The sequence below is a fragment of the Halichoerus grypus genome, chromosome 11 (assembly GCF_964656455.1).
Source record: "Halichoerus grypus chromosome 11, mHalGry1.hap1.1, whole genome shotgun sequence".
Taxonomy (NCBI): Eukaryota; Metazoa; Chordata; class Mammalia; order Carnivora; family Phocidae; genus Halichoerus; species Halichoerus grypus.
Window position 1 is genome coordinate 62607980 of NC_135722.1, and position 27731 is coordinate 62635710.

The following is a 27731-nucleotide window of genomic DNA, read 5'->3' on the forward strand; positions in this document are numbered from 1 at the left end:
CTTTGTACCTACTCTTCCGTCCTTTCTTATCTCCTTCACTTGCTTTAAAACCATCTCAAGACTTCTCTTTTCAATCTTCCTTCATCATATTTCGCCTCCAATCTAGGCAGATCGATCACTCCCACCTTCCTGCATCTACTGTGGCTTGTGCATTCCTTGAGACTGCTGCTCCTATCACACTGGGTTGCAACCGGTTTAGTCTTAGTGGTTTTCTCCTTCTTCTAGTGAACCCATTAAGAAATGAGTTCTGAGAAACAAACTGAGGGTTCTAGAGGGGAGGGGGGTGGGGGGATGGGTTAGTCTGGTGATGGATATTAAAGAGGGCACGTACTGAATGGAGCACTGGGTGTTATACACAAACAATGAATCATGGAACACTACATCAAAAACTAATGATGTAATGTATGGTGATTAACATAACATAATAAAATAAAAAGAAATGAGTTCTGGAGTCACATAACTAGTTTCAAAGGTCCAGTCTTTCCATTTACTAGCTATGTGATCATGGGAAAGTCACTTAACCTCTGTAAGCTTTGTAAAATGGAGAGGATAGTGCCCACATCAGAGAATTGTTGACAGAATTGGATAAACTAATGTGTGAAGTGCTTAGAACAGTACACAACATAAAAGAGGTGCTCAATAAATACTCTCACTTTTAGACTACAAGTACCAAGCCCAGGATGTGTCAGACAGGATGCACTAATTGTTTGCTAGGGAAATGAACATGTAGTTTAGGACTACAAAATGTTTTCTAAAGAATATTTTATTCCATTTGTCTTGTTTGCAGAGGTTTTGCAAAATATCTACAGTTGCTATACTATTATAATAGATGTGTATCTGGGTATGCGTATGTACAATACTGAATTGCAACTCTGAGAAATGCTATGAACAGCACTCATAGGATAGTATCAAAGTGTGCAATACAGATATATGTATAATTGTTTATTTAATGTTTGTCTCTACCCCTAAAATGTAAATGCCCTTGGGGCAGGTTTAAGCTTGTCCTATTTATTGCTACAAGCTCAGTCATATTATACAGTTTTCAGATACATAAAAAGTTAATAAATATTGGTTGAATGAATGGGCAGATGGAAAAATGGACCACATTTACGCAATTAGGAAGTGCCTTTGCTGTTCCCTCCACTTGAAGGTCCTCTTCCTCCATCATCACTGCATGCCAATATTCTATTTAACCTTTAAAATCTAGCTGATACTCTTCTGTGAAACTCACCCCTTTCCTTAATTCTTACAGTAATTCATGGATACTTAGGGCACTCAACACTTAGTATCTGGTGTTAAAGTCATCTGTGTATCTGTTTGAAAAAATTTCTCATGAGCAGAACTCTGCGTAGGTTTCATCAGGGTTCTCCTAACTGATTCATCTTAGTATCTCTCCCAATGCTCAGCAAGCTGTATGACATCCACATTAGACAAAATTAAAACACAGTGACTAGCAGCATAAGGAAAATCAGCTTTGTTCATTGCAGCAAGAAACAGTGGGGTGCCACTTGGGCAAGGGGTAATGAAGGTCTCTTCCAAAGTGATGGTGTCATAAAAGTTAAAGTGTACCTTCAGGTCCTTATCCTGTGTTTGGACTATGCCTGGGACATAGCAGGAGCTCAATAAAAGATGAGTGAAGTGAATGAACTAACAGTGAATAGAAACATAGGTCAGTTTCTATGAAAAGAACTACTGATTATGGGACTGTTTTTATAAGCATATCCATTCACTTGAATAATAAAACAATAAAACCTTTGATTTATCTGGACCCCAAAGATACTGAATGTCTAGAAGGATGTGCTTACAGCTCCAATGATGGAACCAATTTATAGGACTCAAGAGAGAGCTTTTTATCCTTTATCCATCTAATAAATATTTACAACTTACATTGGCTGGCACTTATGCTAAAGATATGGGAAATTCCAAGTTGCTGTTCTACATGCAGTGCTTTTGGGTAAAGTAGATGAATCTGCTTGATATTCCAGATTTGCTGTCCACCTCATCATCACAAGGCATGATCTATTATATGAAATCAAATACTGAAGCATTGAAAGACTTCATGGACTAGTGGCTTCCCTGTTTGTGTAGACTGTTTGGGACAATTACATTCTCCAGGTATCAGCTGCTTTAAGTTTCCTTTCACCAAGATAAACTTTAGGCTGTATGGGCAGATTCTCTGGGATTGATTGTATTATGACTTCAGATTTTATGTCAGGTTTATTATTAGTTCACTGAAGTGCACTGACTGAAAAACTCTTTGTATTCTATAGCTTATTGTGTGTGCGAGACATGGTCCAGACCATGTCTAATTCTAATGATGTGTTAGAAATACACACTTACAGGAGATGTGCAAACAACATTTACATGTTTGTGAAGTTTTCAGGTCAGGTGTCCTAAGATAGCTACAGAAAATGTGTCTACATTTCCTAGACATTATTCATTTCCAATATTTTATTTTAAAAGAGAACCAGTTTTATTTCAAAGGAGGTAACTGATTAAATCAACATACTCTGTCATTTCCTCAATATGCTTAATACATAATGGCAAATATATGTATTTTTGGAATTTATTTGTATATCCCAAATAATGAAGGGTATAATTAGGCAAGAATATCATGCATCCATGCATGTATGTGTGTGTGTATATGTGTGTGTGTCTGTGAGTGTATGAAATACATTATCACTGGGTTTAAAAAGTGCATAAAGTATGAAATATAGTCTTTCTTCTGAGATCTAAATTTCATCTTCCGACAAAAAGTAAACTGAGGTTCAATTTAAACAGATTTATCTCCAACTGATAGTAATATTTTAATAATAGCTATGTTTTCTAAAAGCAGTCCTCATAAAATTGTGATGATATAATGATATATTTAATGCAAGACTTAGAAAAAACATTGAGAAGATTTGACAGATTGACAAATTCCTAATATCTTCAAAAAAGATTTAGAGGAGTCAAAATGAAGCAAACCTGAATAAAACTTGGAAATGTCTGTGCGTGTGTGCAGTAGAGGGGATTAGGAACAGACACAAGAATGGAAGCAAGAGTGGCCCATGGACTATGGGAATTGAATCGAAGGCTATTTTTTCCCACAAGGCTCTATGCCCTGCATTAACACATTTCTGTTCCCACCATCACTTCATTGCGATGCTTTAGTCAAGTTTTAGTGTTTTCTCCAGATGGATTTAAATGGAAATAATTTTATGAGGTCAGTATAGACAAAGCTGTTGATGAAAACTGCCGTGTATTAACTGGAAATGTTAGAATTGGAGATTTGTTATTTGATTTCATTTCTCAAGTGCTCACCAAGCACCCTTGTTATGTTAGGCACTGTGCTAGACCCCGAGGATATATGCATCCTCTATTTAGGGAGCTCAAGACAGGAAAATAAGAAAACAAACATGTAAGTGTTAGTTTCTTCCTTCAACTTACTTTCCTTTTCTCTTTGACTCCAAGAAGTTACAATATAAGAGAGAAGAAAACACTTGTAATAAAATATGTTAGGTGATAAAGTGGAGGTGCTGTAAGGAACCTAGAAGGGAGAAAATAATTGCCTGGCTAGAGAAAGCTCCACAATTAGGTGATACTAGCTTCACAAAGAATATCATACTCTCCTTGATGAAGCCAAGGAATAACAGTTTAATAAAGACAGGAGAAGCAAACTATACACACCAGATTTCAGTTCAATGTAGAATCATTATAACTTAATCTGATTTAGAGAGCTTTTCACCATTAGTATTTAAATTCCTTGCAAAAATTATGCTTTATGTGTTTAACAGTCAAGATCAATTTACAGAGACCCAACTAGAAAATAGTACTTCATGAGAAGAACTTTAAATGTAGCACAGTCTTTGAGACACTTCGGTGATTCCCAAGTTACAGAGAAAAATATAATGGCACCTAACTTCAGTCAGTTGAAAATAACTTGAACTTCAAAGAAGATTTATTCCCACTATGGATAGAGGTATGTCTCGAGGTTCTATATCAGAAATAATGTTTTTCTTGAGAGATTCCAAATAAATTTTAGCAGAGACTAATTGTTGAGAGTGCTCATTATTTCTTAATTCCTTTATTCTTAATCCCTCAAAACAGATCTAATTAAAGAATCAAATATTTTAAAACTCTTCTTCCAAGTCCCATTTACCTCATCTCCGCCCATCTGATGTAGCTAGCCTGGTTCCTCTGGTTAAATAATTATAAGCACAAACATTATTTCTGCAATATATAACACAATGATACTGACTTTTAATTCATTTTATATATCTATATATTTTATCAGCTATACTTATAAATTTCTAAATAGTGCATCGCTGCTTTACTAAGGGAATAGTCACGCTTTTCAGGAGAGATTTTAGGGTGGATTTTTACTTGGATAAGCAACCAAAGTGTAAGAACTAACTTTTGGATTCTTGATCTATGTATCAAACCTACTGCAAAAGATATTCAAGCCATTCTAAGGAGTTCTGGGGGAATTAACCAAGAAATATGTACTGTAAGTTATATCAAATTTTAATACGAGAAATCTAATCCTGTTCCCTTTCTTTAGTACATGTTACTTTTAGAAACTACTTTCTTTAGGGGGATGAGTTTGCTTGCACCACCGTTTACTCTTTCTCATTTATCAATGTCTGGCCATATTAAGAATTCAGACTTCATACCGAGAAAGACAGAGATATATTTATCCCAAACAAGAGCTACAGAGAAGATACCACATCTTTAAACGCATATAATATGTGCCATTTATCTACAGCTATAAAAGGAAAAAGAAAAAGAAAAAAAAATCTTTAGGAGAATAAAAGGAAATTTTCCTTACCGGAATGAATGCATGTTGCATAGCTTGTTCACATTGTTTTAAGGAAGCAATAGTATCCCACAAAAGCTGATAATTTTCAGCCCGGGAAGCACTTGGCCGTTGCATAGCGAAAGCTAGTAACACTCAAACTGAGCTCAAAGAACCCAGTTGAAGAAGGAAAAAACCCTGCAGATCTGTTACATAAACTTCTTAATTAGATCTGCTACACAAACTGCTATCTTAAGACTTAAAAAAAAAAAAGTTAATCAGAACATTTCTTTTGGGGGATAACTGGGCATGACTTGAACAGAGACAGATGTTTTCATTGGGAAGGATTTTCGTTCCCACACTTGTGAAAAGCAATCCCATCAATGTTCCCCTGTCTTCACACGGGTCTGGCGAAACTGCACATACCATAAGTGTGTGGGGGGAAAGAAGTAGGAGGGAAAGAGATGTGAAAAAATATTTCTACCAGAAGATTTGGGTGGCAGGCCATGAAGGTAGAATTTGAGTAGCTTGTGAAAAGTATTAAAATTGATGGGAGTGGGTTACATACACACATATATGTTCATATGCAGGTGTCTACACTCGTCCGGGCTGTGTGAGAAATCCAATTATATACATTCATTCTCACAGTGTTATTTAATATGTCCAAACTCTTTTCTCACTTCAGTTAAGATCTAGACATGACATTTTCACCTATGGAGTATTACTGCTTTGTTAACTACAGAGTTGTGTATCTGGAAGTATCCCTAAAGACTAGTCACAAGGTTCCTACGTATAAGATGCAGTCAATTATTTATCTTAAAATTTAAAAGCCATTAGAAGACCTTTCTGTTGCTTTATGTATTAGAGAAAAATCACATTTATTTGTCATTCTAAGTAGAATTCTCATAATTAATGTCAGGAGAATCAAGCCTTTAAATAGTTTTGGGACCACAGAGTGGTCTGCACAGAATCGGAACGTGTTAATTCCAGAGAAATTGGTTACACACTTTAACAACAAAAAGACCAGTATAAAGCACTAAATAAAATCTGGATAGCAGAATACAGTGACATATTCTGAATGTTTATTCACCTAAGACAGGAGCCCACAAAGTAAACTGAGGATCTACTAGCCCCCTATAGTCTCTGTGGGATTGTTGAGTTGGGGGTAATGCATCTTGAAAGAAGGTGCTGAGCACTCAGAAGTTCCAAAGGAATCTACACTCAGAGCTAGTTATAGAGCCAACAGGGAGAACATGTATTCAAGCATTTCTAGAGGTAAGGGGTAAACTGAGGGCAATACATAATATAAAAAATGAAGTTGTGCTTTTAATTGACCTAGAAAATCTAAGGAGTACAAAACAAGGTACAAGTTATAGGAAACAGTTTGATGACATAAATGAAGGATTTTTGCTGTGTTATTTCTAGAAGAGCTGCATGATTTGGGTTACCTAGTTTTTCTGCATTTATGTCTTGGTGATGGCAGATTAATTCATGATAATGACCTTGTGGTGTGAAAAATCTCAAAGGCTGAAGGCCTTTTATCTCAATTATTTTCCAATTTTTATTGAAGGAATTGGAAGTAGAATTGATCTTCCAAAATTTCTACCTGGGTAATTTGTAGGAAGATTATTTTTCCTTAATATCTCAGGAATATACACAATAAGGTTATTGCCATTAGTTTATTTTTCAATATCAATTCAACCAACCTTCTCTTTTGCTCATTCATGTTGTTCTTCTGTTCAGTTCACACCCACAGTCCCTCCTCTGCCTTCATTCCTGCCCTTAGACTCTCCCATCTGCCCCAGCCACATGCTTCTTTCTCATGCACTGTCGACCAGGCAGCCCACAACTTCCAGAAAATATTCCTTCACTAGTAAATGTTCTGTATTTCTTAGCAAACAACAGGAAAATAAAAAAAAGGTGCTTTGTAAGTTATCCTCCAAAATTCCAGCCAATCCTTTCTGAATTCTTTGAGCCAATATTTACCATTATTTCAGTCCCCAGCTGGATCTTCTATCCTACCTTGTACTTCCTCTACCTCTTATTCATCGGGTCCCTTCATTCTTTCATTTAAGCAGAATGTCCTAAAAGATCCTCCTTTCCTTACTCTTTAGAAAAAGCATAGATAATCTGCAGTCTACATATAGGAACTCTACATAAAATCATTCATTCATTCATTGATCCAATAAACATATTAAGCACCTCTTGTGTGCTATACTTTTTGATTGTACTATGGACAAATGAATATATCAGATGTCGAATCTGTCTTTAAGGAGCTTAAAGTCTAATTGAAGGGATGATACATGGAGTGAATACCAAAAAGCCAGGGGTTAGTGCCATAAAAGAGGTAGCACAAACTATTTACAAAACAATGAAAAAGAAAAAAAGAATACATCCATTGGGGAAATTAGGGCAGCCTCAAGGAAGATTTAACACTTTGCTAAAGCCTGAAGTTAGGGTAAAATTTGGACATGCAGAGATAGATAAGGGACATTCCTGAGGAAGGAAAAGTAGAACAAAAGCAGAGTGGGAAATTAGAGTTCATTACTGGTTGGTTTGGAAGGACCATGACACTAAGAGAGCTTAATAGTAAGATTTATACCGGAACCAAAGCTACTCTTAAATGCAAACTCAGTAGCTTCCTATTCATAATGCTAACCAATCTTAGCTCTAACCAATTTTTAGAGCATCAATGTGCATAAATTCAGTGAAACTCTTTTTAAACCATGAGGAGGTAAATTCCATATATTTATTCCCCAATTTTTAAGTAGGTGCATAGGCATACTTTTGGAGGCTTTAGGTGGCTTGATTATTTAGGTCATATTACTTATTTAATGAGTTAGCTTTTATTAAGGACCTATAACATATTTTATACTCATGCCCAATCACTGTTGTAAGTTCTGTGATCTATTACTTTCAACGTTCAAGTGGAGTACACCAGAAATCTTACCTGATCAAATATTTGACTTAGCTCAACAACTTGGCTCAGATTAACAAACATTTATTGAGCTCTACTATATGCTCAGCACTGTGCTGGAAACAAAGAATGCAAAGATAAATGTATTTCAAGCCTCTGTTTCTTTTCAACAACTTTTCAATGTGCATTTGCCCCTGCCCACAAAGTAGAGTGTACATATTTTCATCCTGTTAGCACAATGCCTGATAAAATGGTAATGGCTACCATTTTTCTGTTAAACACAGTCACTAAGCCATATGTCCATCATATCTAAATATATTACCATACTCTAAATTAGATTACAGGCCTTAGAATGTCTAAAAATACTTTTTGTATGGTGGTATTACCATGCCCAGACAAGTCTGCATTTGAATGCTTTCTGTTGGTGGTTGGTTAAAATATAACTTCATGACAATTCTACTTCCAGTAAAAATGGAGTAACAGGGCTTGGATTTACACTCTGGTCTGAAACAACCAAAAAACGGAACAAAATATATGAAACAATGAATTTCAAATAGGGATATGAGCCAACAAAGAACAGTAAACTCTGAGGGATAGGAAAAAAACAAAGTAACTCCTGTGACTTCCCCATTTACAACCTTGAATAGCCAGCCACATTGCAGGGGACCCAGCTGAAACCCAATGAACTTGCTGAGTTGAGGAGCTAGAGTTGGTTTTCTGGAGAGACCAAAGTGACGAGGAGAAACAGACACATCTATAATTATAGTTGGAGCTTTAAAAACCCTAAATAATTAATAGAATAAAAAGACAGAAATCAATAAGGATACAGAAGCCCTTTACAAAACCATCCATCAATTCGAGCTAATGTACCTTTAGAGAACACTCCACCCCACAACAGCAAAATATACATATTCTTTCCAAGTACTCACCGAATATTTACCAAGATAGGACATATTCTGAACCATAGTCAAATTTCGATAAATTTAAAGGGAGTCAGGTCAAAGTAAGTATATTCTCTGACCACAGTGAAATTATGTTAGAAATCAAAGTAAAACAATCTCAGGAAAGTCCTAAAATATTTGGAAACTAAATAAAACATATAACTAACTCACTGGCTAAAGAAAAAAATTAAAAAAAAAAGAAATTAGTATGTATTTGAACTGAATTAAAGTAAAACCACAATATATCAAAATTTGTTGGATACCCTTAAAGACCGAATTAAGGGAACATAAAGAGCACTAAACATCTACATTTAAAAGGAAAAAGATCTCAAATTAATGATCTCAGCTTGGACTTTTTACAACTAGAAAAAAAAATAGCAAACTAAAAAAAACACAAAAGAAGCAAAAGAAAGGAAATAAAAAGGATCACAAGAAAAAGTAAAGAAAATCAATAAGACTAACAGCTGGTTCTTTGATAATATCAATAAAATTGATAATGTTCTCGCAAGACTAATGAGGGATGAAAGAGAGAAGAAATATATTATCAAAATCATGAATGAGAGAGGTAGTAGCATCACTACAGGTCTTATAGCTATGAAAGAGTCAATAAGAAAATATCATAAACAACTTTATGCCAACAAATTTGACACCTTAGATGAAATGGATGAATTCCTTGAGAAATATAAATTACCAACACTCACTCAAGAAACATAAGTAACATAATAGTCATTCCATATATCTATTAAAGATATTGAATTTATAATTAAAAACCTATCACCAAGAAACTCCAGGCCCAGATGCCTTCCCTGATGAATTCTACCAAGCATTTAAGGAAGAAATAATAATGTTATACAAACTCTTTCAGAGAACTGAAGAGGAAAGAATACATTCCAACTTGTTTTTGGGGGGCCAGATTACCCTGGTTCCAAACCAGATGAAGATATTACCAACAAAGCAAATACCCATGTGCCCTCATGAATATATATATATATATATATATATATATATATATATATATACACATACACATACATATATATATAAATTTTGCATATATATGATATATATGCAAAAATTCTAAACAAAATTTTAGTAAATTGAATCCGGCAACATATAAAAAGGCATGCATCATGACCAAGTAGGTTTAACCTTGAAAACAACCCAATACAATCCATGATATTATTTTTTTTGACACAAACAAGCAACCATATGATCATCTCAGTAGGGGCAAGAAAGAACATTACACAAAATTCAATATCCATTCCTGGCTTAAAAAAAAAACAAACTCTCAGGACAAGATAGGGATGTCTTTTCCTACCACTTCTATTCAGCATTATCTGCAAGGTTCTAGACAGTGCACAGGTCAAGAAATAAACATTGGAAACGGAGAAATAAAAGTGTCTTTCTTTCCATATGGCATAATTGTCTATGTAGGAAATCTCGTGGAATCTAAAACAAACTTTAGCATTTATAAATGACTTCAGCAAGATTTCAGAATACAAGATAAATATATAAAGATCAATTGTATTTCTCTATATTAGCAATAAGTAAATGCAAATTGAAATAAAAACAATACCATTTATAAGATAAAAATATAAAATACTTAGGGATAAACTATATATAACATGTGCAAACCATGTACAGTGAACAACGCAAACCTTTCTTGAGAGAAATTAAGGACATAAAAATGGAGAGATGTACCATGTTTCTGGGTAAGACTACTCAATATTGTTAAGATATCATATTCTGAAAATTGATTTACAGATTCAATGCAATGCAATCCCAATAAAAACCTCAGTAATGTTATTTGTATGTTTGCTTATTTGTTTGTCCTGGAGAAACTGCCAAGCTGATCCAAAAATTATATAGAAATTCAAAGAATATAGAATAGCCAATAACAACTTTGAGAAGAAAAAATAAAATTTCAGAAAAAGTACTACCTGTTTTCTAGTCTTATTATAAAGTTAAGGTAATCAAAGCAATGTGGCATTGGAAAAAAGATAAATAAATATACCAACAAACAGAATAGAGACTCCAGGAATTGAACTACACATCTATAGACAACTGATTTTCAATAGAAGTGCAAAGAGGATTCAATGGGGAAAAGGTCATCTTTTCAACAAATGATGTTGGAAGAACTGTATATCTATATGCAAAATAGCAAACTTTGATGTATGCCTATCTTTAAAAATTAACTCAGATTATAGACCTACATGTAAAACCTACATTAAACTAAGAAAAAAGTAGAAGAAAATCTTTGTGACTTTAGGTTAGATGCAGTAACAAAAGCACAACCATAAAAGAACAAACTGATAAACTGGACGTCATCAAATTTAAAAATTTCCATCCTTTGAAAAATACTAATAAGACAAGGAAAAGACAAGCCACAGAATGGAGGCAAAACTTACAGACTATATATCTAATAAAGGATTTTTTTTCTAAAATATATAAAGAACTCTCAAAACTCAATAATAAGGAAAGAAACAATCCAATTAAAAATAAGCAAAACATTTTAACAGACACTTCACCAAAGAAAATATACATGTATTAAATAAGCATGTAAAAAGATGACCGACATCATTATTTAGTAGACAAATAAAGACTAAAACTACAATGAGATACCACTATACTCCTACTAGAATAGCTAATATTAAAAAAAAAAAAAAAAAGGACAGGCTATCCCTAGGATTGGTGAAGATGGGGAAGACTGAAACGCTCCTACATCGCTGGTGGGAATGAGAATGGAACAAGTTCTTTGGAAACAGTACAGTGGTTTTTGTTGTTGTTTGTTTTTGTTTTTAAGTTAAACATACACCTACCATATGATTAAACTATTCTATGTATTTACCCAAGAAAAATGAAAGCGTATGTCCATTCAAAGACTTGTACACAAATATTTATAGCAGCTTTATTAGTAACAGCAAAACACTAGACCAATATCAAAAGATGAATGCATAAACAAATTGTGAAAGATGAATGAAAACGAATGAACTATTGGTACATACAACACATGAATGAATTTCAAAATAATCATGCTGAATCAAAGTAGACAGAAGGAGTATGTAATGTTTAATCTCATTTACATAAAATTCTAGAAAATGCAAACTAATCTATAGCGACAGAAAGGAGAACCTGGGAATGAGGAGGTAAAGAAGGTGGGGGGAAGGAAATGGATGGAGAAATTACAAGGGGGGCATGAGGAAACTTTTGAGGGTGATGGATATGTTCATTATCTTGAATGGATGGTTTCATAGGTCAAAACTTATCAAATTGTATGTTTTAAGTATCTTCAGATCATTGGATATTAATTATACTTCATTGAAGCTATTTTTAAAAATTTCTTTAAAAGTTCCTAGAAAAACCAGCAGAAAGTCTTAATCTTCTGGGTTTTCTCCCATGTGACAAGCTCTGTCACCATTTAATGTTACAAACCTGTAGTTTGATCTATCTCTCACAGGAGGGGAGAGGATTAGAAAGCAATGACTTTTTAGTAGGAAGGGAAACAAAATAAATGGATAAGTTGAATCAGAAAAAAGGGCCAAGATTTCATATCCAGGGGCCTTATTCTTAGTTATGATTCTTGCCCTAATTAGCTGTAAGATCTTAGTTTGTTTATTTTGATTTGACAAGCTTCAATTATTCATCTATAAAATGAAAAGCTTAGATTCAACCATCTCTTGTGTCTTTCAGAGCTATAATTCAGTGATCTGTGAATATATTTTAATCCTCAGTAATCCCATTTTTCCTCTCAAAATAAGCACTAACAGATATGACCTTAAATTTAGCAAAGATATCCCATGTAATTTTGAATTATGCATTATGTCATGCATGCTGATAATCCCTCTCTAGTAAGACAGTAAGCTCTCTTAAGGGTAGGATCCTCCATCTTAAAATTTCTGGCTTCCCTGTCACATTTAAAGTTCAGAGCTTACATCATTGTAACAGTGACATTATAACTGATATTAAAATTGTAAGAATAGAAATTTACTGTTTTACTTCTTAAAAAACTATTTTCCCTTGCAGCATCCTTCTCGTCCCCATGAAGGTACTATTCTCAATTTACAGACAGACACAGAGGCTAATGTAACTTGCTTTAACACTTACTAGCTATGTTACCTTGGACAAGTTACTTGCTTTTTCTGCTTCAGTTTCTCATCTATAAAATGGAAATTATAATAGTACTTACCTTTTAGGATTAAATGAATTAATATTTGTAAATCTTCAGAGCAGAACCAGGCACACAGTAAGCACTATTATTAGTGTTTATGAAGTTAATCAATTTCGTTTTAATTTATTAATATATTTAATAAGTAAGAAATAAAAAGTAATAAGTAAGATCTACAATAAATTCATATTTTTGACTCCATTTGCCCAGTAATCAGGAAATATGTAGGTAATTGCAGTTCACCTTTCCTGATTATCACCACACCTTATTCTAAAGTATGTATCCTCCTAATGTTCTTTCCCCCTGAAACCTGATTGCTTCCTCAGAGTTTCCATCTTAATTTAAAATAATTTGTTTATTCACTTTATTTTTTATTTACTTTTTTGAGAGAGAGAGAGAGTCGGGGAGGGGCTGAGGGAGAGGGACAGACAGAATCTTAAGTAGGCTCCATGCCCAGTGCAGAGCCTGATGTGGGGCTTGATCTCACAACTCTGACATCATGACCTGAACTGAAATCAAGAGTTGGAAACTTAACCAGCTGAGCTACCCAAGTATCCCTATTCACTTTTTACTTCTAGTCTTCCCACTAAACTGTAGTTTCAGAGAAGAGAAGCAAATGTTCAGTAGCACAGTGCCTGGGATATGATGGGCTCTTTCAATGTTTGCTTGATATTATTACTAATGAGCCCTAAAATAGGTAAAAGCTTACTAAAACTTCAGAAAACTTATGTTAGTATATTTACCATGTTCTTTTGTATTTTTAAAGATATATGGTGAATTTGGCCACAGTTCTTATTATCAAAAATTCGTATGTGACCCATTTTCCCCTATTTAAGAGAGAATGACATGTCTTTTTTGATGGGGCAAGACTCACATGACTGTACCAGGGTAAAAGGGCAAATGGACTTTTCCTGTATGCAGTAGTATTCCAGAGGGCATGAAATGAACTATAGTATATAAAAATTCATATAGTAGAATTTCAAAAATTCGTATAGTAGCTATATATTCAATCAGTCAGTCAGTCATACTTCAAAGGTGTTTAAGAGATGCAAGTGATTGTCACAGAGTACTATTCCCTACTCTCTGCTGAGTCTTTGGAATCACAAGTCCAGTACTTTAAGGGAGAGAAAACAAGTGATCCCAAAGAAGCTGACTAGAGCAAATAGGACACTAGGTCTCCTTTGAACATAGTTCTGTCAAACACTAGATCACAGCGCATTAACTCTCAGGGCAGGGTCAAGGCCAAGCTTAACCTGGATAGAACTATGAGGCAGATCAAATTTGTCTTCCTCATCTTCTTCCCCTTCAAGAGCCCTCACTTCTTCTCCTCTCCTCTGGACTTTCCTGACAGAAGGAAAGCTACATGAACTCATTGATAGGCTAGTATTAAGAGTTTAACGTCTCTCCTCTACCTGCTTTCTTGACTCTTTTTGAGAGCAGGTGTCATTCTTATTCATCCGCTTATCCCCAGCCCCTAGCACACAGCCTAACATATAATGAGGGTTGGCAACAGTTTGTTAAACAAATGGATGGACATGAAAAGTATTGCACTTGATGATGACAGGAATTCCTCATATTTATAGAGAACATTTTGCTGACAAAGCACATTCACAGCTAGGAAGTCTCTTCCCCCTGTACTTTTTACCCTCTCTCTATTCACTCAGTTAAATACTACTACATCAGGGGCACCTGGCTGGCTCAGTTGGTAGAGTAAATCGATATCGGGGTAGTGAGTTCAAGCCCCATGTTGGGCCTAGAGCTTATGTAAAAAAAATAAATATTAGTACATCAATGGCTCCCTCATTTATATTCTTGGCCCAGATTTCTCTCCTGAATTGCATATTCTACAGCCTGCTGGTCATCTCCACCCAAGTATCTCAGAGACCTCTCAGACTTACTGCCTTCAAAATCTGGGCTCTTATCCTCTTTCCTCCCCCTCAAATCTGTGTCTCTTTCATTTTCTTACCCAGTAAATCCCAGCTCCTTCCAGTTGGTTGTTTAAGCCATCGCAGGAACCCCCAATATCCACTTCATCATGACCCCTGGGCCTGACCGGCTCTAACCTTGCCCATCACCAATGTCATCAGGCGCCCTTTCTCCCCTGTCTACACTGCAGCACCACAGGTCTGCTTCCAGTACGTAGGATATGATGAAGCTCATTCTCATGTCAGTTCCTATGCAAATGTTACTTTGCCTCAAATCTTCTCCCACCTCTTCTCCAGAATTCTCTCCCACTTACCTTTCAAATCTCAGTTCCACTGTGCATTGTAGGAGGCTTAACAGCATCTCTGTCCTCTACTCACTAGATGCCAATAGCACTCTCTTCCCCCAGTAGTAACACCCAAATAGATCTCCAGACATTGCCAAACGTCCCCTGGGGGGATGAAATCCTATCTAGTTGAGAACCACTGTTCTAGACCCATCAGGGCATCCTGTCATAGCCTTTCATGGAACCTAGTTTATAAACCTCTTTCTTGTGACTTTTAGATTTTTGCTGGACTTCTCATTGAACGACCCCAATATGGACAGAAAAGAATCCTTTTATTTATCATTGTATCACCTGTACGTACACTGTGTCTAGCATGAAATAGGTGCCCACTAAACATTTGTTGAATAAATGAATGGATTTAACTATCACAAAAACCACATGGAGTGTGTACAGGCACAATTAGCACTCGCCTTTCTAAACTGAGGAAACAGATGCACGGAATGGCTGTATGATAGGCACGTGGATCACACCAGCAATAAATGGTAGATATAAGACTTGAATTTAGGTTTTTCCGCACTCAGGTCTTTTTGTCAGCATATATTATTTGATTGCCATTACCATGTTCTCATCTTCTCAGATTGCTTTCCTTCCCTCCCTTCCAAGTTTCCCAAAGCATTTTGTCTTTGTAGTCTATGCAACAGCAGTATACACCTCACTGTATTTCAAGAGGTGAGATGTCTAGGGCCTCACAGTGGTTTCCAAAAATGCTGCACTCTGATGTTTTTGAAAACACACAACATATTAAATATAGGAGGGAGGCAATTAGGGCTTTTCATGTTGAAACAGGAATGTGAGACGGAAAAAAAAATCAATAACTCCCCTGAGTGAATTTGGTTTTATGGTATTCTTAGCCCTGTGGTCCACTCTAGTAAAAAGCCTGGAAAGAAGTAATCACATGACAGGTGAAGATAATGTGATTTTATGTAGGCATTGTAGAACTGCTAACTAGAACATGAAAGAAGTTATAAGGATGCCGATTAAAGTTATCTTTTATTTCCATGTTGCTTAAGTATAGCCAAGCAGAAACATCTCAATTGGAAACAGAAAAATAAAAATTAATGGCACTTTCAGTAAGCCTATGCACCTCTGTTTTCCAAAGGTTTGACAGGCAAGATCCCTACAGCATAGTTACTCAATTTTTTTTGAATGGCCTAAGTGTGTGGATGGCCCGTGAGGAAGTGGCTGAGAGGGCAGGGCAGGCTGCACAGAGGTAAAGCTGACACTGAGGAGAGGAGCTGTGTTGGTGGGCTTTGTGATGTTAGAATTTCCTTACTGGCAGCACAGAGCTAGGAGTTGCAATACTTTCACCTCTGCAAGCAATGCCTATACTGTTTTATCTCTACACCGAGGCAGAGAGCATGGTTAAGGTACAGAATCTGGAGTCCTGGGCTAGAATCCTAGTTGGACTGCTTTTTAATTATATGACTTTGATCACATTTCTCTGCACCGGGGCTTCAGTTTCCTCTTCTATAAAATAGGTTTGATAATGGCATGTATGTTATATGGTTGTCATGAGGATTGAGTAAGTCAATTCATGAGACCAACATGAAATAAAGGCTCAATAAACAATCATTAGCTATCATTTTTCTTTAAATATACCTATTTCTATGTCTAGGTAACACAAAGTTCTATCCATATGTCCTATGTTTATCATCTCACTAGTTCATAAGCACCTCAAGAACCTAATCTCCACTGCACTTTCATCATTGTGTAAGTATCTTATTTGATATTTAAAAAAATCCTATGAGGCTAGGATGGTTTTATCCATTTTACAGACAGGAAGCTGAGACCCAAATGACTGGAATGTGCCAAGGATTATGCAGTTAGATAGTGGCAGGGCCAGGGCTAGAGCATTGGTCACCTTAGGGATACTCTTTTGCGCAGTTAACATCATAGAATTTTCATAGATTGACTTCTTGTCTCAACTCAAGATATCAAAACAGCCCTAAAATGAAGCTCCCTGAGAGTCTGTCCTCCCTTTTCCTTCCTCCTCATCAGCATGTCTCCCCTGGGTAGCAACTACGTGTTTTAGTCAGTGTTTGAATAAGACTCTCTCTGTCTCTCTTGCTACCTTTCCCTGCTGCCTCCTCCATCCCTTTGCTTTCTGTTTTTCTCTCCTTTACCTCTCTCTCCCTCCCTCTCTCCTTCCCTCTCTTACACACACACACACACACACACACACACACACACACACACACCCTTAGAGAAATATCTCATTGGTCTATTTCACAGGGAAGGAGAGGGTGGCATTCCTGGTGGCTTTGAGGTTTCCAAGTTATGTGATGAAAAGACTGGGATCAGGTGAGAGCTAGGGAGAGGTGAGCCCAGGTTATTAGGGCAGGCAAGGGGCAAGCACTAGATGAAAAAGCAAAAGGAATGGAGTTTGAATTAAAAATAGATAGATAGATAGATAGATAGATAGATAGACAGACAGACAGTATGGAAAGGGGAGAGAGTCCTTGATTCTAGTAAAGCTTGTAGGCAGGGGAACAACAACAATTAACAAAAAATCTTGCTGGGGGAAGGTTAATGGTTCTGTCTGCTCCATTAATTATTTACTGTGTGAATTTGGGAAATTTAGTTAACCTCACCAAGTCTCAGCTTTCTCCTGTGTAAATTGTGAATAATAATAATTAATAATAATGTTTGCAACCTTCCAGGCATATTGTGAGGATTGAATGGATTACTTAACATTTGTTTGCACGTCAGAGTGCTAATAACAGCAAATGTAAATTTATTATCAATGTTATTATCATTATCAGTAATATTATTAATGCTTTCAGGAAGGAGAAAATATAGAAGGCCTCTGAGGTGAGGAGAATAAATTTCTGGTTGGCACTTTTAGACAATAAAGAGCTATGAGGATAGAGTATTATTCAAGTAAAATTCATAGTTATTTGTTAAATGACTGGGAGGTGAGTACCACAGATGCAGGGAGTTCAGCTAGGATTTATTTTCAAAAGCCAGGTGGTTCTGGGCTAGAACAAAAGCTAAATCCCAGTCTTGGAGTCATCAAAAGCATTTATCCCAGTGTTCATGAAGTCCAGGCCTATTCACCCGAAAATGAAGTTGAACATAGAATGTTAATGTATTGGGGCGCCTGGGGGGCTCAGTCGTTAAGCATCTGCCTTCGGCTCAGGTCATGATCCCAGGGTCCTGGGATCGAGCCCCACATCAGACTCCCTGCTTGGCAGGAAGCCTGCTTCTCCCTCTCTCACTCCCCCTGCTTGTGTTCCCTCTCTCGCTGTGTCTCTCTCTGTCAAATAAATAAATAAATAATCTTAAAAAAAAAAAAAGAATGTTAATGTATCAATAGCCAAACCCCAAATTAAACAAACTAAATCATTTGAAATTATACTATGAAGTCAAGACAGTGACATGTAAACTACTCCAAAGTTGAAAGGCTGGCCATAAGCACAAATAATGGATTCCACCAAAATAAGCCTTGCAAATTTGATTTCACTGAACTGTGCTGATGTGATCAAAGGTCAGTTAACATAGGGATCACAAACATTTATACTGGGGTGAAGTTTTATAATGCACTGAGACTAAATATTACTCAGGCACAGAAATATAATGTTTTGTGGGCTTTATAATTCCTTTAAATCAGCAATCTCTCCCCATAAAAATGTAAAAAAGCATATGCTTTTTGATATCCTTTTACTCTGCAATAATTTCCTTTAAAAAACATTTCAGTGAACACTAACTGAACAAAAACTGTCAATTTTCCTTTCATAATGAAAGGAAAACTACTGTGATGAAAAGTTTCTAATCATTATATCTAATTAAAAAGTTAATCCTAGGTTCCTCATTTTTAAATTCTTTCAAACATAACAAAAGAGTCTTCCTTTCAAAAATGGGAGACAAAAGCATAGTTATTAGGTAATACTACTTCTACAGTAAAGCCACAAACTTGGAATTAATATTGGCCCAAGCTATTGTGAGAGAATTAAGGAAAATTACAAGAATCAACCAAATCTTGGCTTTTACTGACCTATGTTTTTCAATGCAGAGCAACCCCATTAGAGCACCAACAGTGGGGGATCAAATAAGGAATTGTGATTTAAGTCTTTTGCGCTATGGAGAGAGAAAAATGGGTTCTGCATCCCAGCTATGGGGGGATGTGATGTGACTCAGTCTCTTAGTATGAGTAAGAGGAAACTTTATAGGTCCAGAGAGAGAGCCAGAAGCATGTTATCCTTCTAAATAGGTGAGCCTTTTACAAACAGTCTTTTAAGGTTACCCCCGAACCTCCTGATGCCCAGAGGAAAAGGAAGGAGAGGACCCTAGATGAATATGGGACATAATCCATCTACATATGATTATCTCATCTGGATCACAAGAACGGGTGGGGAAGAGTTCTGAAGGCCTAAATGCAAATTGTAGGATTATGAGCAGGTTGCATCAACCATTTCTACCTCCTGCTTATGTGTTTAAAGTATTTTGGGGGACTGTGTGGTGATAAAAGGAAGGAAGTCTCTTTCAAGGTGCCCTTTGCTAGAGGGAGTAGTAACCAGATCCATAACACAGCAGTGCATTTATAAGGGGGCTCCCTGCTTTTCATTAGGCAGGACCAGCAAGATCACTCTCAGTAACTAAGCCAACTCATTCTGATAATACTCAGTGCAGCTTCTAACCTATTACAAAACAGTCCTCACTAAAGGCTGAGTATCTGCTGCTCTGAAATAAGCAAATACAATTAGATGTCAGCTCAGATCATGGCCTTCACTGAGCAAAGGGGCAATCTTCCTAATAGATTCTACTCTTCCTTCCTGACAGAAATACTTCTTCATTTTTGCCTCTCAGGGAAAGGAGGGATAGAAGATTGAGCAAATACTTTTTTGCAGAATGTGTTTTCCTAGAAGGACCTTTTAGATTTTGTTGATATCCTCTGCTTTCTGCCTTTACTTTGTCTTTCTGAGAAGTAAATACTTAGGTATAAAAAGGAGTGAGAAGCATGGAGCCCTTGCTCTGCTCCTTACAAGCTGTGTGTGTGACTGAAACTCAGCTTGGTGACATTTCTGAACCTTTATCTTCTCTATTTTAAAACAGAGATAATAATCCCTGTTATGACAGGGATCTTGGGGGCTCAAATAAAAAATATAGAAAAGATTTGGAAACACTAAGGGATGAATATTTTTCTGTGTAAGGGAAAGAAAAAGGTATTTAGCCTTTATTAGACATCCACCAAATATCAGGTACAGCACTAAGCCCCTTATGTACTAGGTCTTTTAATAAAGTAACCCCAAGGGATGGGCATGGTGCCCACGGAACAGACAAGCAAAAGAAATGGTAGAGAGCTTGAGTAATGTATCTAAGCTCTCAAAGCTTGATAATTGTAGAGACAAAATGAAAATCAGTTCTGTTTCTCTCCAAAGACAATGCTTAGCTTCCAGAAAGTGGGAAATTATGCTTTTGGTGCACAGTGGTAAAAATGCAAGGTTTGAGAGTGAATCAGCAAAGGCTTGAATGCTAACACGCCACTCACTTGGTGTGGCCATGGGTAAGTTGCTTAAATTCTCTCTGAAGTCTTGTTGTCTCATCTAAAATTGGGAAAGACTGAGTGACATTACCCACATAGTTGTGAATATTTCTAGAAAGAATGCATACATAGTACTTAGCAGGATACTTGTGCACATAGTTAACATTCAGTATACATCAGTTATTACTGTTTCATCATTTAAAAAAGTTTGTGAACAACCAGCTCAGTAGATGTGTCAGGAAAATACCATAATTCCTTATAATTTATTCTGAATATTTTGAAGATGAGGTAGATTTTACCATATACAACTAAACATTGACTAAAATCATGGGAAGTCAGCTGGGTGAACAAAAATAGATGAAATTAAAGAAATAAACCCAATTAGACATAAGGTGAAAGTTATGGTCAAGATAATGCAGAATGAGTAAAGTCAGGAATAAAAGAATGAATATTGCCAAATTAGACTAAATGGGCAATGCACAAATCTTTCAATATCTTGACTGACAGCTAACCTGTAGTCTAACTTCTTGGCTATCCATTCACATGTAGTATAATTTACATTATACATCCTAAATGATATGGGACATACGGTCCTTTCATTGAAAACATTAAAAAGTCAGTGTTAAAATGCTAACCTCTAAACTTATACCCCCCATTTACCTATTTAAAAACTTATTAAACAAGCTAAAAATCATTTAAGTGTGAGGTTTCTCCTCATACAATGACCTTTATCTCCGATTTATATTCTAAAAAATAATCTAGAGATGACCCAAAGATCTGGGAGATACAAGGGTCCATCTAAGAACAACAAGCCAACTTGGGTTTAAATATCGATTCCACAGATAGTTAGGCAAACATCTATAAACCCTTCTTTTCAGCTATAAAATGGGAGTAGTATCTTTAGTCTTTCACAGTTATTGTGCAGGTTGGAGGAGTTGATAGGGCTACATTTATAACCAAGTTCTTAGCACCTAGGAGGCAGTCACTGAAGTAAGTTATCTTCACTTAGTTTCTTTTCTTTTCTTCTCTTTTCCTTCCCTTCCCTTCCCTTCCCTTCCTCCCTCCCTCCCCCTTTCTTTCTTCTTTTACTTTCTTTCTTTCTTTTCTTTCTTTCTTTCTTTTCTTTCTTTCTTTTCTTTTTCTTTCTTTCTTTCTTTCTTTCTTTCTTTCTTTCTTTCTTTCTCTCTCTCTCTTTCTTTTCTAGAGAAGGCGGGGAGGAGCAGAGGGAGAGAGAGAATCGTAAGTAGGCTCCATGCCTAGTTCAGAGCCTGACACAAGGCTCCTGATCTCACAACCCTGAAATCATGACCTGAGCTGAAATCAAGAGTGGGATGCTTAACAGAATGAGCCACCCAGGAACCCCAGTTTCCTTTTTCTTAAGTATTTTGGAAAACATCTAATCTACTGAGTGCCCACAAGGTTCTAAACTCGTTCTTAGGTATTGGTGAAGCACAACACAGCTCCTGCCCTTGAGGATTTCATAGACTGGCTAATCATTTCATGAAACTGACATCATATACTATGATGGAATGAATATGGAGTGTAATGGAAAACAACAACAAATTATTTGGGGGTCTAGGGGAGGGTGAGGAATAAGTAGACCAAGGAAAACTACAGACAAAAAGAAATGACATTGAGGCTGGATGTGCAGAGTGGCCAGAATTCTGCAGAAAAACAAGGGAGGAAAGGATTTCCCAGGCTCAGAATAAAAGCACATGAGGTTATTCTTCACTTTTATGGTTTAGAGTGGAGATGACTTCTCCAGTGAAAGCTGTGGGTCTTTTACCCCACCCCCAGAAGAAGGAAGTTTTATGTTGGGTAAGTTTGAAGAAAGAAACTGGGCATGCTCAGCTCACTCTTTCCTCTTGGGAGCCAGCCAGCCAGCCAGCCTGAGCTTTGCAATCTCTTGTCATTGGAAGATAAGTTTAGCAAGGCAGGCTCTGCCTCTGCAGAAGCTGGCAGTTTGGGGTGGGGAGTAAATCTAGTTCAAAAGATCTTGGCAAGCTTATTTGACTGCCTACGACAGCCGTTTCCTCCAATGTAGCTTTTATCAGTAATAAATCTGATTTAAAAAAAAAATCTCTATCAGAATCTCACAACTCTATCCTATCTGGTTTTAGTTTGAAGATGAAAAAAAAAAAAAAAAGATGCTATTTATTGAGCCCCTCAGACTTGATAGAGAGTGAGAGTTTAGTAAGTGCATAGTGTATTCAAAATGTGACACTTTTTTTTTTTTTCTTCAGGAGGATAATATACTTAGGACAGGGAAAGGAGGAGAAACTGGTTTTAAGGTTTCAGGTTGGTCAGTGAGTAGGTGTGTGTGTGGGGGGGCTTGTTACCCTAAGGGGTTTGGACTATATCCCATAAGCTGTGTGGAGCCATTGAAGGATTTGAAGCAGGAGAGATATGAACAGGCATTTTGTGGGAGGAAGGGGTGCTGGAATATCCTGGCAGCTTGAGGTGGATGGATTTTGTGGCACACTGGAGGCAAAAAGCCAAGTTAAAGACTGTTCCAATAGTCCAGGTAAGATCTTTGTGGGTAGATTTAGTCATCGATCCAATCTTGAGCTCTAAATTCTCCTAGAATTTAAGAAATGTAAGACAGAAGGCCAACATACCTTACTTTGAAATTGTAGTTTTAAAATATCATAAAGGCCAAAGGGCGAAAAAGCTGAATATGCGGACAGTCCCTAACTCACACGGTTTGACTTATGGTGTTTTGAATTTACAATGGAGTGAAAGTGATACACATTCAGTAAAAACTGTACTTTGAATTTTGATCCTCTCTTGTGCTGCTGGGCAGTGGCAGCAAACTGCAGCTCCCCGTCAGCCATGGGATCATGACGGTAGACAAGCAAGACTCTCACAGCCATTCTGTAGTCATACAGCCATTCCGTTCTTCACTTTCAGTACAGTACTCAACAAATTACATGAGAGATTTAATACTTTATTATAAAGGAACTTTTGTGTTAGATGGTTTTGCCATCTAACTAACATTAAGTGTACTGAGCATGTTGAAGGTAGGGGAGGCTATGCTATGATGCTCAGTAGGTTAGGTGTATTAAATGCATTTTCCAATTATGATATTTTCAACTTACAGTGGGTTTGTCAGGACTTAGCCCCATTGTCAGGTGCGGAATATCTGTAATGAGGGTTCCAATAAGAGGAACTAAGCTCAGCTGTTGCTGAAATGAAGAGATAATTATGTGGACAATCTAGAACTCATCAGAAATAATCACACCTAATTTAAAAACCATTGTCTAAAAGACAAGCCAAATTTCACCCATCATGCAATAGCTAGATGCTCTGCAGTGGGTGGGGGTGGGTGGGGGGGATGAGCATACAAGCCTCCTGCATCATCATTACCACTACTGGGAAAAGAATATGCATGTAACGGTACCCATTAAACAGATTAGGTCATAAAGGGTATAAGAAAGATAATTTTGATATAATTCATCTCATGATGTAAACTGTAACCCAATAGGAGGGAAGTTCTAATAGAGAACAGGACTGGAAATCACAGCTACCTACATAACTCTCCATACTCTGGTCCAGGTTTATCTTGCTAAACAAGCACTCTGTTTTGAATTAACTAAATAGTATGGGTTTATATCTTAAAGCTATCATGTGTACATTAAAAAGGGTAAATTGAGCTAGTTTTTGAAGAACATCCTTTGTTCCCTATTGCAGAAATGAGAAATAAAACTTAGGGATTCAATGCCTATATTTCTTTATTCAGCAAGTATTCATTAAGAACTTATTGGATGTTCTGCATTGTGTTAGTTAAGTGACAGATCTGTCCCTTGGGTGGAAAACTGCAGCAGCCACAATGGACCCCGAGCTTGGGAGAGGGAGTTATCCTTATCATCAATTGTCCTTCCAAATTTCAAAGGAGGTTAGAAAGCTTTTCCCATTCCAGTTTTTGACACATTTATCCCTATTACAAAATGATGAAGTCTTAAGAAATAAATAAATAAATATTTAAATAGAATTTCTGAAAGAGCTATAAGTAAATTATTTTTAAAACTGTATTTTTCCTACATCATTCCCAACCTATTACCTTTGCAGAAGCCTCATCCATAATCAGTATTTTTCGAGCTCTATTGTGACCTAAATAAGTTTAGTTTTCTGATCACTTAATGCTTATCAGCTTCTCATAAATTAAGTCAACATCAACAAATGCAGGCTAACATATGAATTAGTGCAGCAGAATGAAAGGAGTGAGCTTTTGGGGTCATACCTGAGCTCCAAACATAAATCTGGTCCTTGTTAGTGATGTAAATTAGGGCAAGTTACTTTGCTTCTAAAGTCCATTTGCTCATCTATAAAATGGGGGGAAGATGACCCACATCCCCATCCTTTTTGAAGGTTAAGTTAAATTAAGATAGTATATAATAAATGCTTCACAAATGATAACTATTATTATAATTTATTATAATTATGCCATTCACATAAAGTACACAGGATCATTGAATGCCAGGGCTATAAAAGAAACTAGAGATCTAAGCTGCCAGTTTTTTCTTTCTTATTCATTCTTATTCACTATGCTAATTTTCACTCTGCTCTTTTCTGAGGAGCCCTGATGTAGCCTCACCATCTTTCTTAGCATCACTGTCCATTCAGCCATCATGAATCAATAAGGGTCAACACAGTGAAATATATTAACAATGTTTTTCATCTAGTCTAGCTTCCTCCAGCTGACATGCACTAAGATTCTGAGACTTGGCTTGGGTGATTCAGAGTCCAGAGTTAGCTCAGCTAAATTTCCTGATTTCTAGTTTTGCATCTTTCCACTGGAGCACACTCACTCACTCTCCTCTGAGTTGTGAAATTCAAGCATGAGTCCAAGTTGGGAGAGACAGATCACTTAACAGCTTGGCACTATGTGATTTCTGCTGAGGCACAGATTAAACCATGACCCTTGCAATATACAGTTACAGACTGATTTGCAATAAGGAACTGCTTAGGAAACTATTCATGTACTCTGTCAAGGCTAATGCTAAAATGGGGTCAACAATACAGTAATTTTAGTGATGGGATAATGGATATTATACCAAACTGGTGCCATGTTAGCCACAGACATCACACGATAAGAGGATACTTTCAGATTCTACAAAATATGATTTATCAATTTCAACATCAATTTAGTCAATTGGTGTAGAATGTACAAAGGGAATATCTGTTCCCAGTGGCTGGTTTATTTGTAAAAAAAAAAAAAAAATACAACTTACTCATTACTGTCTTAATATCAAATTGAAGTTTAAAGGAAGAATAACTCTTAGAAAAATGCTTGTTTATTTTCCAAAAATCCCCTTAGAATTTAATTAGCAAAATAACCAGTATCAACTCTTAAAATCAAAGATTCAGAAAGAACAATGGACATGTGCCTGCAGTACTCTTTTGTTACGTGAAGCTTAATCTTAAGAAATTGAAACTAGATTCCATTGTAAATGGACTCAATTTCCTACACCATCTCTCCTTCATATTTGGGATAATTTCTAAGTTCATTAGAAATTACAAATGAATGAGTGGTGTTCCAGGGATATACTCAAGATCTCATAGTTCAATTGAAAAGTAATGGATGGAGAGAGAAAGAAGAGACCATATGCTTGAACCATATGCTCTAAATAATAATAATGATGATGATGATAATAATTTTCAGTAAAGTCAAGTGATTATTTCCTTCTTAGCATCCCACCCAAACTCTCTTCATCTAGTGACTTTCCTAGATAAAGATTATCTGTCATTCAATGTATTTAAACAAGATATCACAAATACCTTTCTCATGAAACTCATAGAGGGAAGGGTCAATGCCAGAGCTGCAGAGGAAGGGGAGGGTCAACATCACATATTTGATGGGCCATGACCTACTGCCTTGTATCTGGGGACATTATTAAGACACCCTCCCAATATCCAACTTAAAAATGAAGTAAATTATAATTGCCCTTATAAGAGCAAAGCTCAGTCATTCAAGGTAACCTTAAAGAAATGCAAGAACACTCAGGCCAGCAGGATGGTTGAAAACATCATCCTCCCTAAAGAAAAAACTGTATCAATCCAAAATTTGGAAAAGATGTTAAAGCAAAGAAAAAGAGAACTCACAGAGGCAAGGAATATCTATCAATCAGGAACACACTAGGTGGGAAGGAGTGTAAACATTTGAATTCAAATAATTAACAAATTCCAAAGATGTTTTGACTCCAAGGAGAGAGATCCAATAGCTGGAAATTATCCTTCACTTCTTTCATTTTTCTTATCTGCTTCATTTTGTCATCTTTTACCTATTTAATCCATCTTATTGTTCTACATCCAGAATACAGCCTCAATCCATACAGTGGATCATCATCACCATTGCTGCTACCTGAGTCCAGCCATCATTATCCCTCCCTTGAAAATACATACTGCTACAGGACATTCTAAATAGGTTCCCTCCTGCCATTATCACCTCCCCACACCTCATCCTCACTATGTACATTAAGATCATGTCATGTCCAATGGCTTCTTGTTGAATTTTGAATAAAATTCAGACTCCCTCCTATAGTCTCCAAAGTCTCCATGACTTGGACTTACCTACCTCTCCAATCTCCATCCCTTCCCTTCTTCCACATACTCTCTCTTTTCTGTATTAACCTTCTTCTGTTGCAGAAACATATCAAACTTGTTGCTACCCTAGAATCCTTGAACATGCTATTCTTTAATTTGTAACTTCACCTGAAGATTGTTATAAAGCCTGTCTCTTTTTCGTCTTTCATCCTTCAAATATCGACTCAGCGGTCTCCTCTTCATTAAAACCTTCCCTTATTCTAGTGTCTTATCCAAAGAAACATCCCCTCCATCAACCTATCCTCCATACCACACCGCCCTAGTTTATTTTTAAGTCATTTGTCACTATTTGAAGTAATCTTTTTTATTTGTTTACTTGTTAATTTTATGTATTTCTCAACTAAATCTTGCCTATTGTATTTATTGCTATATTTTCAAATTTCTAGAACAGGATTTGACATACACTAGATAATGAATAAATCTTTGTGAATGAATAAACAAATGAATTTTATGTACATGGGTATTTCAATTCTTCTGATAACTGTCTTTTTCACTGAAATAAATTACTTTTACATAATTTGATATCATGTACATTTAAGTCAGTCTGAGTCAGTTTTTCATGGTCTCAATTTCCTCT

The 27731-nt window shown here is 36.3% G+C and overlaps 1 protein-coding gene across 26 annotated transcripts in view; it reads right to left on the reverse strand.

Annotated features, from left to right (window-relative positions):
• DLG2 (discs large MAGUK scaffold protein 2) overlaps positions 1–27731 on the reverse strand; it is a 2206895-nt gene that overhangs the window by 761996 nt on the left and 1417168 nt on the right. For 2 of the 26 annotated variants that reach the window (XM_078058626.1, XM_078058633.1), the window contains exon 1: positions 4811–4954. The exons of 22 other annotated variants lie outside the window; for them this stretch is intronic. In XM_078058626.1, the coding sequence (XP_077914752.1) occupies positions 4811–4915 (105 nt within the window). In that variant the 5' untranslated portion in view covers positions 4916–4954. Of the gene's footprint in view, positions 1–4810; positions 4955–27731 lie in introns of those variants that run through there. 2 more of the 26 variants (XM_078058632.1, XM_078058629.1) reach the window with 1 other exon arrangement.